The sequence below is a fragment of the Chiloscyllium plagiosum genome, chromosome 28 (genome assembly GCF_004010195.1).
Source record: "Chiloscyllium plagiosum isolate BGI_BamShark_2017 chromosome 28, ASM401019v2, whole genome shotgun sequence".
Classification (NCBI taxonomy): domain Eukaryota; kingdom Metazoa; phylum Chordata; class Chondrichthyes; order Orectolobiformes; family Hemiscylliidae; genus Chiloscyllium; species Chiloscyllium plagiosum.
The window spans coordinates 26,372,505-26,388,171 of record NC_057737.1 but is presented as its reverse complement, the minus strand read 5'-3'; the positions used below and the strand labels follow the sequence as shown (position 1 = coordinate 26,388,171).

Genomic DNA, 15,667 nt, shown 5'->3' with positions numbered 1-15,667 from the left:
TTAGATGTGGACATATTCCTACATTCCTATGTGAGTTATAGGGAGAGGCTGAATAGGCTGGGGATATTTTCCCTGGAGCATCGGAAGCTGAGGGGTGACCTTACAGATGTTTAAAAAATCATGAGGGGCATGGATAGGGTGAATAGCCAAGGTCTTTTCCCCAGGGTGGAGAAGTCCAAAGCTAGAGGGCATAAGTTTAAGGTGTGAGGCGAAAGATATAAAAAAGAACTAAGGGACAACTTTTTCACGCAGAGGGTGGTGCATGTATGGAATGAGCTGTCAGAGGAAATGGTGGAGGCTGGTACGATTACAACATTTAAAAGGCATCTGGATGGGTATATGAATAGGAAGGGTTTAGAGGGATATGGGCCAAATGCTGGCAAAAAGGACTAGATTAACTTAGGATATCTGGGTGGCATGGACGGGTTGGACTGAAGGGTCTGTTTCTGTGCTGTACATCTCTATGACTCCATGACTCTATGACTCTGACATAGAAATTTGATGCACTCATCCCAATATTTCCTTATGATACCTTGATGACAGCAACTGATTTTTCAAAAAAAATTGATTTCTCACCTACACATCTATGAGGATAGCTCCACTTTTTAATCAGAATTTAATTTTTAACATAAAAACGTCTTCAGTCTCAACTTCAGTGTGGGCTCATTGTGTTAAGTTGTTTAACTTCAGCAGATCTGCTTTGTGAGCCTCAATTTAAAAAGATTGACCAAATACTTGTTGTTGAATTATCCTCATCCTTGAAGACATCCTCAGGTAAGGGCTGTTGTGGTGCAATGATAATGTCCCTACCTCTTACCTAGGACACCTGGGTTTTAGAGGTGTATAATAAGGTCGCTGAGTAGGTTTGTTAGAATATATTGAAAGTACAATTTCAGCTACACCAACATTTATTTGAAGTATTATTTTTATCTTTTTGGTTACTTATTTTGTTTAGGTATTGCTTTGATCACCGCCCACGATGGAAGAATAACTAGAACTTGTTTCTGTCACTATCCCATCCCTTTAACCTCTCTTGGACTTGATGTGATTATGAGGGAAGCTGTAATTTTCACTCTGGCTAAATCATTATCCAAGGATAAGTCATTTCCATCCACAGGCAATTTCTCAAAAATTCCTACTGCCACTGTTCTGGACAATATGTCACTGTTTGTACAATAGAATGGGTGCATACTCTCCACTTATCCCCTTTATTAAAACTTTGGGTTTCAATGCATTGTCTGTAGGACAAACTATGTTCTTCCCCAGCAAAAGAGTTTAAGAAGCTCCTGTATTCATTAATATAGTTATGGGTTTAGCTGCATAATTTGAAGAAAAATAGTTACCTTTTCTTTCGAGGAAAGATGTTTCATCAACCTTACTCATCTCTCCTACACTTACTGTAGTGTTTACCTTCAGTCTCATTTTCATAGCTAATATTACAATTTGGTATTTTCCTTATGAGATCTTTTCTTGAACTCACCCTTACCAACCCCAATAAGACCCATGGACTTCCCACGCAACTTCCAACATTTTAAACAAATATGACTCAATTTGTTTCAATGGAAACACTTAGACATAAGACCCTTACTTCTACCCTCAGCTAGGTAGCTTTGTCCTGTTTGCCAGTGATGATAGTTAAGTCCAAAACAGAAATTACTGGAAAACCTCAGCAAGTCTGGCAGCATCAGTGGAGAGAAAATAGAGTGAACATTTCAATTCCAGTAACCCTTCTTCAGAATTGTTCTGTTTCAGGTTTCCAGCATCCACAGTTCTTTATTTTTTTCTTTTGAATAGGGAGGTTGGTGGGCCTGTTGTTTTACAAACATCGATGTCACAACTATACCATGTGCCAGCAGCTTGTGAGGTAAATACACTGAATGTTCTTCAACAAAGTTCCCATGTCCGAAGGTCCAAGGGAGGTAGTCCTCAGTCAAGTCAACGGCGACTGTCATCAGTCAAGAGGTACTCGCATATTAAGACAGCATCAGTCCAACGTTTTGGACAGAGTAAGTCAGGTGCTTGTGCACTGAAGATCAGTGATTTCATATTATTAGTGTGGTGAGTTGGCCACAGTCAGTCCTGCAGATACAGCAGAGGTAGAGGACTCATAGTAAGTCAACCATGGTAAGACAGAGATCAATCAGGGGTCTGGTCATTCATCAGTTGGGGCATTCCTTCCAAGTTGGTAAGGGAAATGAACTGTGGTCAGTCTGAACAATGACATGATGTTTTGCTGCACTGAGTGTTAGGGAAAGAGTATCAATAAGCTTCAGACATTGTATGGCTCAAAGAATGGGTAGCCTGCGTTACATGACTCTTGTAGCTGCAGTTACTGTGGCATTCAATCAAACAGGTGATGCTGCAAAGTGGTAATGCATTTATGAATGGGAACTTCTGTTCCCAATGAAGTGTCACTCCTACCCTCAGAAGCTTTTCTATTTTGTTTCACTCCCACTGGGTGCACTGTGTATGGCTATTCACAGTTGGCAGCGAAAGTCACGGTGATGACAAATAAATTGATCCCAAGGTAGCATGAGTATGATGGCATAGAGATATGGTATGATATGCAGAGAATTCTGGGAAATACCTCACTTGAGCTCACAGAGAGAATCACTTTGACTAAACAACATTTCAACAGCTTCTAGTAAATTTCAGTCCCTGGTGTTTCCCCTCCTCAAGCAAGCAAGCAGTCAAGTAGCCAACAGACCACAGCTGAGCCAAAAAAACTAGAGGAAAAAAGCAAAAGGAGTTTCAAAGGTTGCAGTGATAAGGTTAATGGAAGTCAAGTATTTAATTGGCATAAGGAAGATGTAAAGGGCATTGCTTTACATTCCAGTAATTCATGCCTCAAGGCAGAGAGTGAGAGGTTATGTAGAGATTGGCAGAATTGAGACCTTTTTTTTGCATGGTCAACCAGCCTGGATGAGAAGAAGACTGAAGACGTCAGCTACAGATGGTGACTCACCACTTGCAGTCTGAAAGGAAAGTGAAGCATGGACGATAAGGTTGATTGACCTGAAGGCAGGTCATATCTAAACTGCTAAATTGTAATGAATGGGAACTGTAATTTAAAATAAAAACATAGCATGCTGGAAACCTCCAGTAAGCTAAAGCTGTAACTGTGGTGAAAGGGAAATAGTTAACTTTTAACAGTGATGGCCTTTTAAAGATTAACAGTTAGTAGCAGGTACCAAGCTGAGGGAAAGGGGGATCGGATTTAGAGAGGGGCAGATGAGTAAAGGAAGAACAATACCTCTGATTGGCTGGGAAGGAAGAGTGATTAAATAAAAAAAGGAATAAATGCGCAAAATAAAAGAGAGGACAAGGAACAAATAAATGAGTCATAGAGATGTACAGCATGGAAACAGACCCTTCAGTCTAACCTGTCCATGCTGACCGGATATCCCAACCCAATCTAGTCCCACCTGCCAGCACCTGGCCCATATCCCTCCAAACCCTTCCTATTCATATACCCATCCAAATGCCTCTTAAATGTTGCAATTGTACGTAGCTCAAATCCTCCAACCCTGCCAACATCCTTGTAAATCTTTTCTGAACCCTTTCAAGTTTCATCTTCACCGATAGGAAGGAGACCAGAATTGCACACGATATTCCAACAATTTAAAAACTGGAAACACATCTGGTTACAATGTGATCTATTTTTCACATTTGTTTGAGATAGCTGATTTATTTGTACTTATGGATTTAGGTGTTCAAAATGCATATTCTATAGACACAGGCTGTATAATCAATCAATCTGTTCTCTTCCGGTGTTGTCCTGCCAGCGATTTTGCTTCAAATGTTTGTCTCTGAATGTTACATTTTATTTTCCATAAATTTATATTAATTTACCAAACTCCTAATTTCTGTGCTAGTTTTCTGTGGTAAACAAACGTTATAATTACATTTAGACTTCTCAATGCCATAATTGTGGCATGCACTACAGGTAGTGAACTGCAATCTAACTATCACAATGTTCAGCTTCTTTTTGTTCTGATGCATTAAACTTTGCTCCTTCAATTCAGAGAAAAGTAATTCATTCAATATCTATTATGGTCATTATCTGTAGTGAACTCATGAGAATAGAGAGGGAAATACTGGGAAAGGCAATTTGAAGAACATGATTGTAGGGCAGGTTTCTCAATCAGACTTTTGTCCTCAATTGCAATCCACTGTGTAGAAAGCAAGTACATTTGATCCATAAACATCAATGTGTAAAGTGATATATTCAAGAACACAATTATTCCCCTTTTCCATATATCCACCAACCCACCAGGGCTGTGAAAGGATGAAGACATAGAAAGAGGCTATTCGGTTAATCAATTCTGCATGATCCTTCAAAGAGCATATCATCTAGACCCATCCCTCACCCATTCCCCATTACCCTGCATATTTTTTTTAACAATGGCTAACCCACCTAACCAGCACGTCCCTGGACACTATTGGGTTAATTTTTTAAAATGGTAAATCCATCTAACCTGCATGTTTTTGGACTTGAAGGAGTAAAGGACCATTACCAATGTCAATTAATATGTGAATGAAAAACGGTAGTTGTGTAGTTGGTAATTGACTAGGAATGCATTCCAGAGAGCAGAATGTTTGTCTTTTTCATAATATTCATTCATGGAATGTAGGTATTAAGCCAATATTTATTTCTTGTCCCTAATTGCCCAAGGCAGTTAAGAATCATCACATTGCTGTAGAGTCCCCTGTAGGCCAGATCAAATAAGGATGGCAACTTTCTTTCCCTAAGGGATATTTGTGAACCAGATGGGTTTATACATCAATCAACAATGATGACATGATCATCATTAGACCAGCCTTTAATTTGAAAATTCTATTACATTCAAATTTCACATCTCCCATGGTGGGACTCAAACAGATGTCTCCAAATGGTAGCCAGGAGCTCTGGATTGCAAGTAATTTAATTTTTGTCCACATTTTATAAGGAAACACCTTTGTCTTTCTCAAACTCTGGGAGTTTCTTCTTTTGTCCGGATTAGCAATCAAAGTCAGGTAAACAATCTCAGTGATACATTTGTGAAGGCTTGTGGGATATTGGTTCTTGATTATCTGAGCTCTCATCCCATCAGGGTTGTGACAATGGTTTAGGAGCTTGACTGGAATTTTTGAACATGGACAACATGAAATTAGACATGGAGTAGAACCAATTGGTAAGGATCAAGGAGGATAGATACCAGGTTTCTCACACGATAAAACTAGATAGCATTGAAAGAGGCGAAAACGGTCCTACAGACCGAGGAGATATCTCTGAGTGTTTACCAAGTCTTCACTAAGGTGTTGGAGTTAACAAAAAGGTGAAAGGTGGAATTACCTGTAAAGCTAAGAAGGCAGAGAAAATTAACGTATTGACAGTGCACAGCATGCTGGAAAAAAACAAGAAGGACTGGGTACACCAAGTGGTGAGTCACTTGAGTTAGTGAGAATTCAATTTCAGCTGAAGAATACCAACTGAGAAGATGTAGGAGAAGGTTCTTGTAAAGAAACCCCTAAGCAGAATCGAAAGTCTAGTAAGGAAATATTTACATTGGTACAGAACCCACTGAAATTTGAGGAAAGGGATATCAAGTCATTCTTTATGATAGTTGTAAAGTTAGCAAACCAAAATAGCAGAAGCAAACTGCCCATGCAGAGAACATTGATAGGTAAAGCCCATGACATTTATATATCTCTGCCAGAGGAGGTATCTCTAGATTAGGCACCACTATTCTTGGTGTGCATTAGTTACCTGAAGTTTGCAGGCAAAAATTCCAAAACTTAGGAAAATTCCCTGTGCAAAACTATGCTGGAAGTGTAAAGCAAAGGAACTTCAACTGGTGGATACAAGCATCAGGAGTAAATGCCACACATAAAGCTCTGAGAGAAATTATTCTCTTAGAATAATTTAAAAATGTAAAAAAACCCATTAGTAATCAGTACTCATGTTGAAATCCCAAGGGTTACAACTGCAAGACAAGCAGCAGGAATGGCTGAAAATGATGAGCTGACACTATAAACCCAAAGAAGTATAGAATATTGGAGAGTAGAAGAAAGGCAAGCAGCCAGAATAAATAGGGGAAATTGGGAAAGGCACCAGGAATTCTGTTTTCGAGTTAGAAAGGAAGATCTGTGCTATGTGTCAAGACAAGTCTGAAGTTTGGTGAGGCTGTATGTTCTGAATAATGCAGCAAACTGCAAAAAGGCATGATGAGGCAAAGTGGGGATACTGTGAGCAGCCAAATAGGCCCTGAGTGAGGGCTAAGAGAGTGAGGGAAAGGCTCTGATATAAACGCTGCTCTAATCGCTATGCACAAGGTGGCCTGGCCACACTGTTACAATGCAAAGGTGTTGATGTGCTCTGAAGTGCAGCGTTGAACTGTATAACTGTATTCTGAGTTGGAGATATGCCATGATGACGTGGTGAGGTTGAGACACATTCGACGCCAACCTCTACAGATGAAGAATATAGGTGATCACTATCCATGTGGCATGTCTTGAAGCTCTGGGGACTACTGGCCAAAGTGGAGGACTGAGAGCAGCAAGTGCTCTAGGAAGGATGTTGAGAAACCTGAAAGGGTTCAGAAAAGATTTACAAGGATGTTGCCACGGTTGGAGGGTTTGAGCTATAAGTACAGGCTGACTAGGCTGGGGCTGTTTTCCCTGAAGCATTGGAGGTTGAAGTTTATAAAATAGAAGTTTATAAAATCATGAGGGATGGATAGGGTAAATAGGGTATTTTCCCTAGAATAGGGGAGTCCAGAACTAGAGGGCATAGTTTAAGGTGAGAGGGAAAGATTTAAAGGGACCTGAGGTGCAACTTTTTCACACACAGTGTGGTGAGTGTATGGAATGAATTACCAGAGGAGGTGGTAGACCCAGGTACAATTACAACATTTAAAAGGCATTTGGGTGCGCACATGTGTAGGAAAGGTGTAGAGGGATATGGGCTAAATGCTATCAAATGGGACTAGCTTAATTTAGGATATCTGGTCTGTATGTATGATTTGAACCGAAGGGTCTGTTTCCGTGCTATACATCTCTATAACTTGCAAGTTCACACTGCTATGCTTTTGTGTCCGCATAATTACACTTACTTAAGTTTAAAATAATTAAGAGCAAATAGAATTTTGTTGTGCCTTTTATAGGAACAGCTACCACACTTCAAGATAATGCATCATGTTTGAACATGTTTGAGAAATATACAGGATTTTTCGCTTAAGAAACATCATTCTATCCTTCCAGTTTACATCAGAAAATAATGCATATGAAGACACAGTGTGGTGTTGAACAATGAGTGTAAACCCTGGGACAATGTCAGGCAGCTTATATTGCAACAGGTTATTGTTGTAAAAGCTAATGGTTCTGAAAGGGCTAATCTTGGACACCAACACAACGTTTGATGGAGAATCAAGGAGTCTAACTTAAGATCATGTTGGGGTCAGATATGTGATCTCTTGCTCCTGATAGTCTTAGTAATTTTACCTAACTAGCCAATGTGCTTGCAGCTATTGAAATCATATAATAAACTATACCTTGTTGTTAAGTCAAGTGCTTCTTCTTGATCAGACTCACCACTCGCTCCTCCTCCATCCCCATTAACTGCCAGGCGCTAAGACACAGTATAGAAAGGAAGATTGGTTGCTGCACTCTAACCCAATTATGAGCTGCCAGGGGTTGGCATTACAAATACATAACAGTTACATCTAGGCATACCATTCCTGTAGGTTGAACTCCTTCTACCCTACCATTCTAAATTTAAAAAAAAGAATACTAATTCCAGAGAAAGAGGTGCTAGACGATTTAAAACTCAAAATGGTGTATACATCCCCAGGACCTGATTAGGTGTTTCCCAGAACCCTGTGGGAAGCTAGGGAACTGATTGCTGGGCCCCTTGCTGAGATATTTGTATCACTGATAGTCATGGGTGAAGTGCTGGAAGATTGGAGGGTGGCTAAAGCGGTGCCATTATTTTAAAAAAGTGGGTAAAGAAAAGCCAGGGAACTGTAGACTGGTGAACTGTTATCAGTGGAGGGTAATTTGTTGGAGGGGATTCTGAGGAACATGTTCTACATGTATTTGGACTGATTAGGGATAGTCAACATGGCTTTGTACGCGGGAAGTTGTGTCTCACTAACATGATTGAGATTTTTGAAGAAGTGATAAAGCAGATTGATGAAGGCAGAGTGTTGGATGTTGTCTATATGGACTTCAGTAAGGCATTCTACTAAGTTCTGTATGGTAGACTGGTTAGCAAGGTTAGATCACATGGAGCTGAAAATGTGTTGCTGGAAAAGCGCAGCAGGTCAGGCAGCATCTAGGGAACAGGAGAATTGACTTTTCGGGTATAAGCCCTTCTTCAGGAATCCCTGGATGCTGCGCTTTTCCAGCAACACATTTTCAGCTCTGATCTCCAGCATCTGCAGACCTCACTTTCTCCTCATAGATCACATGGAATCTAGGGAAAGCTAGCCATTTGGATACACAATTGGCTTGAAGATAGGGGACAGAAGGTTGAGGTTTGTTTTTCGGACTGAAGGCCTGTGACCATAAGTGTACCACAAAGATCAGTGCTAGGTCCACTGCTTTCTATCACTTTTATAAATGATTTGGATATGAGTATAGGAGGATTGGTTAGTAAGTTTACGGACGACACCAAAGTTGGTGCTGTAGTGGACAGTGAAGAAGGCTATCTGAGAGTGCAACAGGACCTTGATCAGATTGGTCGATGGGCTGAGGACTTGCAGGTAGAGTTTAATTCAGAAATAATGTGAGGTATTGCATTTGGGTAAGGCAAATCAGAGCAGGACTTAAACATTTAATGATAGAGTACTGGGGAGTGTTGCCAAACAAAGAGATCTTGGAGTGCAGGTTCATAGTTCCTTGAAGGTGAGTCATAGAAAGACAGTATAGTGAAGAAAATTAGAGTGGTATTGGAAAAGCACAGCAGGTCAAGCAGCATTCAAGGAGCAGGAAAATCGACATTTTTGGGCAGGGCTTTTGCCCAAAACATCGATTTTCTTCCTCCTCGGATGCTGCCTGACCTGCTGTGTTTTTCCAGCACCACTCTAATCTTGATTCTAATCTCTAGCATCTGCAGTACCTATTTCCGCCAGAAGAGTGAAGAAGGCATTTGGTACTTGCCTTTATTGATAAGTGCATGGAGTTGGGATGCTATATTGTGACTGTACAGGACATTGGTCAGGCCACTTTTGGAATACAGCATTAAATTCTTGTCTCCCTACTACAGGAAGAAGTTGTGAAACTTAAAGGGTTCAGAAAAGATTTACAAGGATATTGCCAGGATTAGAGGGTTTGAGCTATAGAGAGAAGCTGAGTAGGCTGGGACTATTTTCCCTGGAGCATTAGAGGCTAAAGGATGATCTTATAGAGATTTATAATATCATGAGGGGCATGGATAGGGTAAATAGCCAAGATCATTTTTTCCTAGGGTGGCAGAGTCCAAAACTAGAGGGCATAGGTTTAAAGTGAGAGGAGGAAGATATAAAATGGACATAAGGGGCATAGGGTGGTGCATGTTTGGAAGAGCTGCCAGAGGAAGTGGTGGATGCTGGTGCAATAACAGCATTTAAAAGGTATCTGGACGGATGTATGAATAGGAAAGGTTTAGAGGAATATGGACCAAATGCTGGCCAATGGGACTTTTTTTAGGATCAATTTAGGATATCTGATTGGCATGGACTCAGACTGAAGAATCTGTTTCCATGCTGTACAACTCTATGACTATATGACTCCAACTGCACGGAACCCTCCATTATTGAAGCTTTTGCAAGACAAATCTTTGTTTATTTTACAACTGAATGGATGGAACTAACTGCTAGTGGGATAGTAAATATTTGACTTCTGATTAAAAAGTTGTTTGATTCTTTTGCTGAAGTGGATTTACCTTTGTCTGCTTTCTACTTGTGGCTTATACAAAATTCAAAAGGTACATTGACAGAATGTTGACCATGTGCCACAGATGGAATGTTGTGCGTGACACAAAAGTTGAAAACAGATCAAATGCCTAACCTTGGTTAATACATAACTTTATTAATTTGATATGGAGAAGTAAATTGACCTTAGCTTCCCCTTTCAAATGAGTTCTTTCTTTTTCTCTGTTGATATCTCCCCATCTCAGAATTCAACTTTTGTACCTCTCCCTCTGTATTTCTCCATTGTTTGATTCTGGCCTCCAGCTGCCAATGATCAAAAACTATATTAAGTGTCCATAATCCCATTCCTGAGTATTTTAAATAGAAACAATGTCTAAGCAAAAGTGTCTGTGTGGAATTTGTACATTTTCCCTGTGTCTATTTGGATTTCCTCCAAGTGCCTCCAGTTTCTTGGCCGTGTTAAATTGCCCATTATGTTCAGGGATGTCCAGACTAGGTGGGTTAGCCATGGTAAATGCGAGGTTACAGAGATAGGGTAGGCTGTGGGTCTGGGTGGGATGCCCTTTGGAGGGTTGGTATGGACTCAATGGGCTAAATGGCCTGCATCCACACTTTAGGGATTCTTTAATTCTATTATTCTATGAAAATTAGATTGTGTAGACATTTAAACTGTGTGCCACTTAGATGACAATTCTGTAAACCCATACGTCTAGCAACAATGAACCCATTCTCTCTAATCAAGCAATTTCAGTCCTAATACAACATTGTTACGCACATGAAAATTGTGCAGCAAGTAGATTATCCCACAAAAGAGAAGCAGACATTAGCTTTTCAAGAGTCATGTTTCATGAGAATGGTTACTGAAGTAATCATTTCAGAACCATCCAGAGTGCAGAATTTTAGAAGCAACTTCTTAACTTAAGAATGTTCTGTGGAAATGTTCCTCCAAACATTTAAATTGCAAAATGTTGCAGAAAGCAAACTGATGCACATTACATGTACAACCCAAAATTTGATCTTTTTAAAGAATGTATTGCAAGGAAACTGCTTCTAACCAGAGAGGGAAAAAATGGATTAGGTGCAGTCTGAGAAACAACAAAGAGACAATTAACTTGGCAGATATTATATAAAGATTCCAGTCAAAAGATGAACTGGAAAAAGAGTATTGGAACATATATAGTGTGAAAATTGTATTAACTATCTTTATGTAGATAATTTAACAACAGCAGTGAAGTAGGATTTCTCGGGAGTAGGATTTCAATTCCCCACGTACAAAGCCTGTATTCTGTTTATATTGAGGATGAATAGCGAAGGATGGACTAAAAGCATCTCAGTCTGTATTTGTCTTTATAGAATCCCTACATGGGAAAACAGGCCATTCTGCCCTACAAGTTCATTCCTACCCTCCAAAGAGTAATCCACCCAGACCCATTTCCCTACTCCTCTACATTTTCTCCTAACTTACACATCCCTGAACATGATGGACAATTTTAGCACGGCCAATTCACCTAACCCACACATCTTTGGATTGTGGGAGGAAACCGAAGCACCTGGTGGAAACCCATGCAGACACAGGGAAAACCTGCAAACTCCACATAAACAGTTGCCTGAGGCTGGAATCGAACCCCTGTCCCTGGCACTGTAAGGCAGCAGTGCTAACTACTGAGCCACTGTACCGCCCTTCACAGCGTATCTCATGACTGAAATCATTCTTTTGCGAAAGAGTATGCAGCCTTACGATCTTCGCTCCCATTTTACCACGAAAGGACATTTCTTCAGTCCCCTAACCACCTGACAATGTAACAAAATGACAATATAGCAGCCCTCATTGCCCACAGTAGTGTGCCAACAATCCTCATTTGAATAAACAGCACATAAGTACGTTGCATAGAAGTGCCATGTTGTTGAAACATTATGTCTTGCACTCATCAGGACAAATGCAACAATGCCCAAATCCAAGCAATCAAAATAATGTACATTGTATAAGAAAAAAGTTGTTGATTGGTACGTTGATTAATTAGATGAACCATTGCCATGGAGATATTTGTGAACCATAGGTCCTCCAATCTTCCAGGTACACATAGATTAAATGTATTCCTTTTGTTCACAGAGAATGGATCCCTGCATATGAATTTATGTTGCACTCAGTAAGAATAAATCAGCCATGAGCTTAACTGATATCTTGAATAGGATAGCTGCTAGCGCACTCAAGATTAGTCAGCAAATGCTGGCCCATCAGAGAATTACATCTAACTTATAAACATTTTGCTTTGGACTTTGCAAGTATAGGCTGGAACCAACAAGATGCCAAATTGATAGACAAGCCTCTTTGGCTTTGGCAATAGGCAGATTATAGACTGTATTCAACCTGCACTTGTAAAACCTCAAACAAAATATTTAAAGATTAGATACAATTCTATGATGGCATAGACCTTGCTGCATAACACATCAGTCACCTCAGAATCCTTTGAACTGGAAGGGAACCAATCAACCTGGATTTCAAGTAAAAAGGATAAGACACATACCTCATTTTTAAATCAATTCTTAATTTGACACCATTAAGTATAGATGGGAAAAAATAATATTCTATTCCTTCACTATGCTCAGAGTGCAAATTATAAATCTGAGCACATTGATCTGTAATGAATTCATTCAAGGAACACATGGAAGAGAGAGAGCCAGAACACTCAATCATTGTATTCCATCTGATATTAATGATGGTCTTTTGTGAGACATCAGGTACAACTTTAAAGTAATTTCATAATATAGCTAGTAAAACATTCTCACACAGTTCTGGCAACAAGTGCAGAACTGGTATGGCACTAGAGCACATATCAAACCTGTTAGCTCCTCCCAGGAGGAATCCTTTATATCCTGATGGTGGGAGACCAACTGTGTATTAAAATTTATGTTTTTTATTATATATTATATATATGTGTGTAAAAACATATTATGTTATACATTTCTCTCATCCCTTCTGCTGCTTGTCTGTAATTCTGCATGAACATAAATTTCCTTATACTAAATATTAGCAAGATCACAGCCATGGGCTTCAATACCTGTGATAAACTCAATTTCCCAGCCACTGACTTCCATCCGCCATCTGGCAACTCTCTGAGGCTGAATGAGACTGCATCCATGGTGTTATATTCAATCCCCAGTTCAGCTTCCAGTCACACATATCACTCAGACTGTCCATTTCCACCTCCATAACATTGTCAGACTCTGTCATTACGTCAGCCCATCTGTTACTGAAACCTTTATCTGTGACCTTGTTACTTCTACAGTTGACTATTCCAATGCGTTCTGGCTGGCATCCAACATTCTATGTTCCAAAACATGCAGTCTTCCATAAGTGTCACCCCTGTCTACGTGCACTGGGCGACACCAGCCCCTGTGTATACCTTGATACCTAAACTGGGATTAGTGGGTTGGAAGTGCATGATACATAATGTGTACCTCCGTAAACAACTGCTTGTAAGTTTGTGAAAACTTGGCTCAGTTCTGTCCTGCATTGCCTGTCATTCTTAGTTACAACACTAATCTTGTGAATGCATCCACCCCCATTTTCAGAGATATACCAAGTTGCTTTAATTCTGGTAAATTGAGTACCCCTGATGTTCATTGACTGATGTCCCAAACTCTGCAATTCCCTTGTTAACTTTCTCCATCTCCTCTTTTGAGATATTGCTCAAAACCGACATCTTTGGTCAAGTTTTGGTCACCTATTCCAATAATCCCCTGTGTGGTCAGCATCAACTTTTGTTTATAATGCTCCTGTGAAGCAGTTTGGGATATTTTATGATGGAATAGGTGCTGTATACATCTAAGTTGTTGTTTATTTCAGCTGTTAATTCATTGTATTTTGAGTTCAAAAAGGATTTTCACTGAAAGTAATGAATGAATGTCTGTCATCAGTGTAACTGAAGAATAGTTCAAACAAACAAAATGATTAATAAGTCCTTACGGAACTGTATTTAAATAAGTAGTAATTACGGGGCTTTCACACCCATAATATCTGAAAAGTTCATTGTTCGGCATCACAAAGGAAATCTCACAATCACATATTAATCCGATCATTATTAAAGTAGAATTACCTCCTCCACTCCTATAGCACAAGAAGGGGAATCTCCAGACATTGCCTAAACCCACTGAATAGCCGATTCCAGCCAATGTAAACTCAATCTTTCGAGTCCAAGTCACTCTATTTTGGGTATTTTCATTCTTATTAGCATTTTCAACACTTTGTCCAGTGACATCACATGCTTTTCTTGTCTTCAATGAGTTTATCTTTTCCATGGAGTTGGACATCTCAATATTCTTCATGCTTATTTTAAAATATCTGAAAGAGCAACTTACTATGAGGTAGTATAAAACTGTTTATATATTTCAAAAGATACTTCCATTAATCATTACCATGGCCTGATGACAGGAGCAAAAGGTAAACATTCACAAACATTCAACTCTATTGCTTAAGCAATTGAGGAAATTCTCGCATTTAATTATTAACTTTTATTACATAGCATCTACAGGTCATTCCATGCATCGGAAATTTTTTAAAGTACAATTTTAGTTTACTTGGCAAAAGGTGAACGCAAACAGAATAAGTTGCATGTGATTTTTGCAAGTATTCAAGGTTTGGAATAAACGTGCTGCCAGCCACAAATTAGATCTTTTGTATGAAATCAATGCTTATAACCACAGAGTCATACTGAGTTTGATTTAATCTCTGCTTCCACCATCAGGAACATAAGTTTTCAAACAGTCATTTGATAGTACAGAACCTGAGTATTATTGAATAGAGACACATTTTATCAAAACTTTCCATCTTGCACTCATTAGGACAATTCACAAGAAATATCAATCTAAAGATAAAATGTAATATTATACTATACGAGAAAAGAATGTGATTAATTGACAAATGGACTCTGATTGGACTCTGATTGTTAGGGGAATGTTGCCCAGTCACAAAATCACATCGAATGTTGCACACTACGTATGAATTATCCAAGCGCGGGATGATTTGGTACATTCAGTACCTTGCCTATTGCAAACACCTGAAGAGACAAACTGTTTGATATGTTTCATCATTCTTTGGGACATACAGGCAGCCTCCGGGTTGCAAAACAAGTTCCATTTTTGAATCACTTTGTACACATTTCAGAACACGATGCAGGACAATGTGAAATAGACATTTGTTAGTAAGAGGAAATGTTCATATATTGGATCTTTAAAACTTTTCTTATCACACTCTTGTATGGATTGCGCTCATAAGTATGAGTGTTTGTAAGTCAATGTTCATAAATTGGGGATCCCTGTGTTACCTGCATGCCTGGAGCCACATTGAGGAGAAAGTGAGGACTGCAGATGCTGGAGATCAGAGCTGAAAATGTGTTGCTGGAAAAGCGCAGCAGGTCAGGCAGCATCCAAGGAGCAGGAGAATCGACGTTTCGGGCATGAGCTCTTCTTCAGGAAGCTCTTTTCCAGCAGCTGGAGTCACTTTGATACTGAGATTCATATACCATTGCATGTTATCGTAGCAGAATGTCATTGTGGCTTGATAGCAGCATCCCATCCAAAGTAGTCTGAAGTATTTTGGGTAATTTTTAGGAGCAAAGGTGATGGCCTTAGAGATATTTGTGAGTCTGCACGATGCACAGTGAGAAATAATCAGATCAAGGTAGTCATTACCCTGCAGAATGGCTTTGATGTGCTCTAATTTAGTATCAAACTTGTAAGGTGAACAAATGGATGGGTCTCTATTTATGAGGTTG

General features: G+C 39.5%; 1 protein-coding gene across 2 annotated transcripts in view; it reads right to left on the bottom strand.

Moving 5' to 3' along the window:
* Positions 1-14,252, bottom strand: part of si:ch211-283g2.1 (sodium- and chloride-dependent GABA transporter 1) — a 94,786-nt gene extending 80,534 nt beyond the window's left edge. Inside the window, exon 1 of one of the 2 annotated variants that reach the window (XM_043718553.1) lies at positions 13,991-14,252. In XM_043718553.1, the coding sequence (XP_043574488.1) occupies positions 13,991-14,219 (229 nt within the window). In that variant the 5' untranslated portion in view covers positions 14,220-14,252. Of the gene's footprint in view, positions 1-12,952; positions 13,129-13,990 lie in introns of those variants that run through there. The other variant, XM_043718554.1, reaches the window with a different exon arrangement.
* Positions 14,253-15,667: the final 1,415 nt, after the last annotated feature.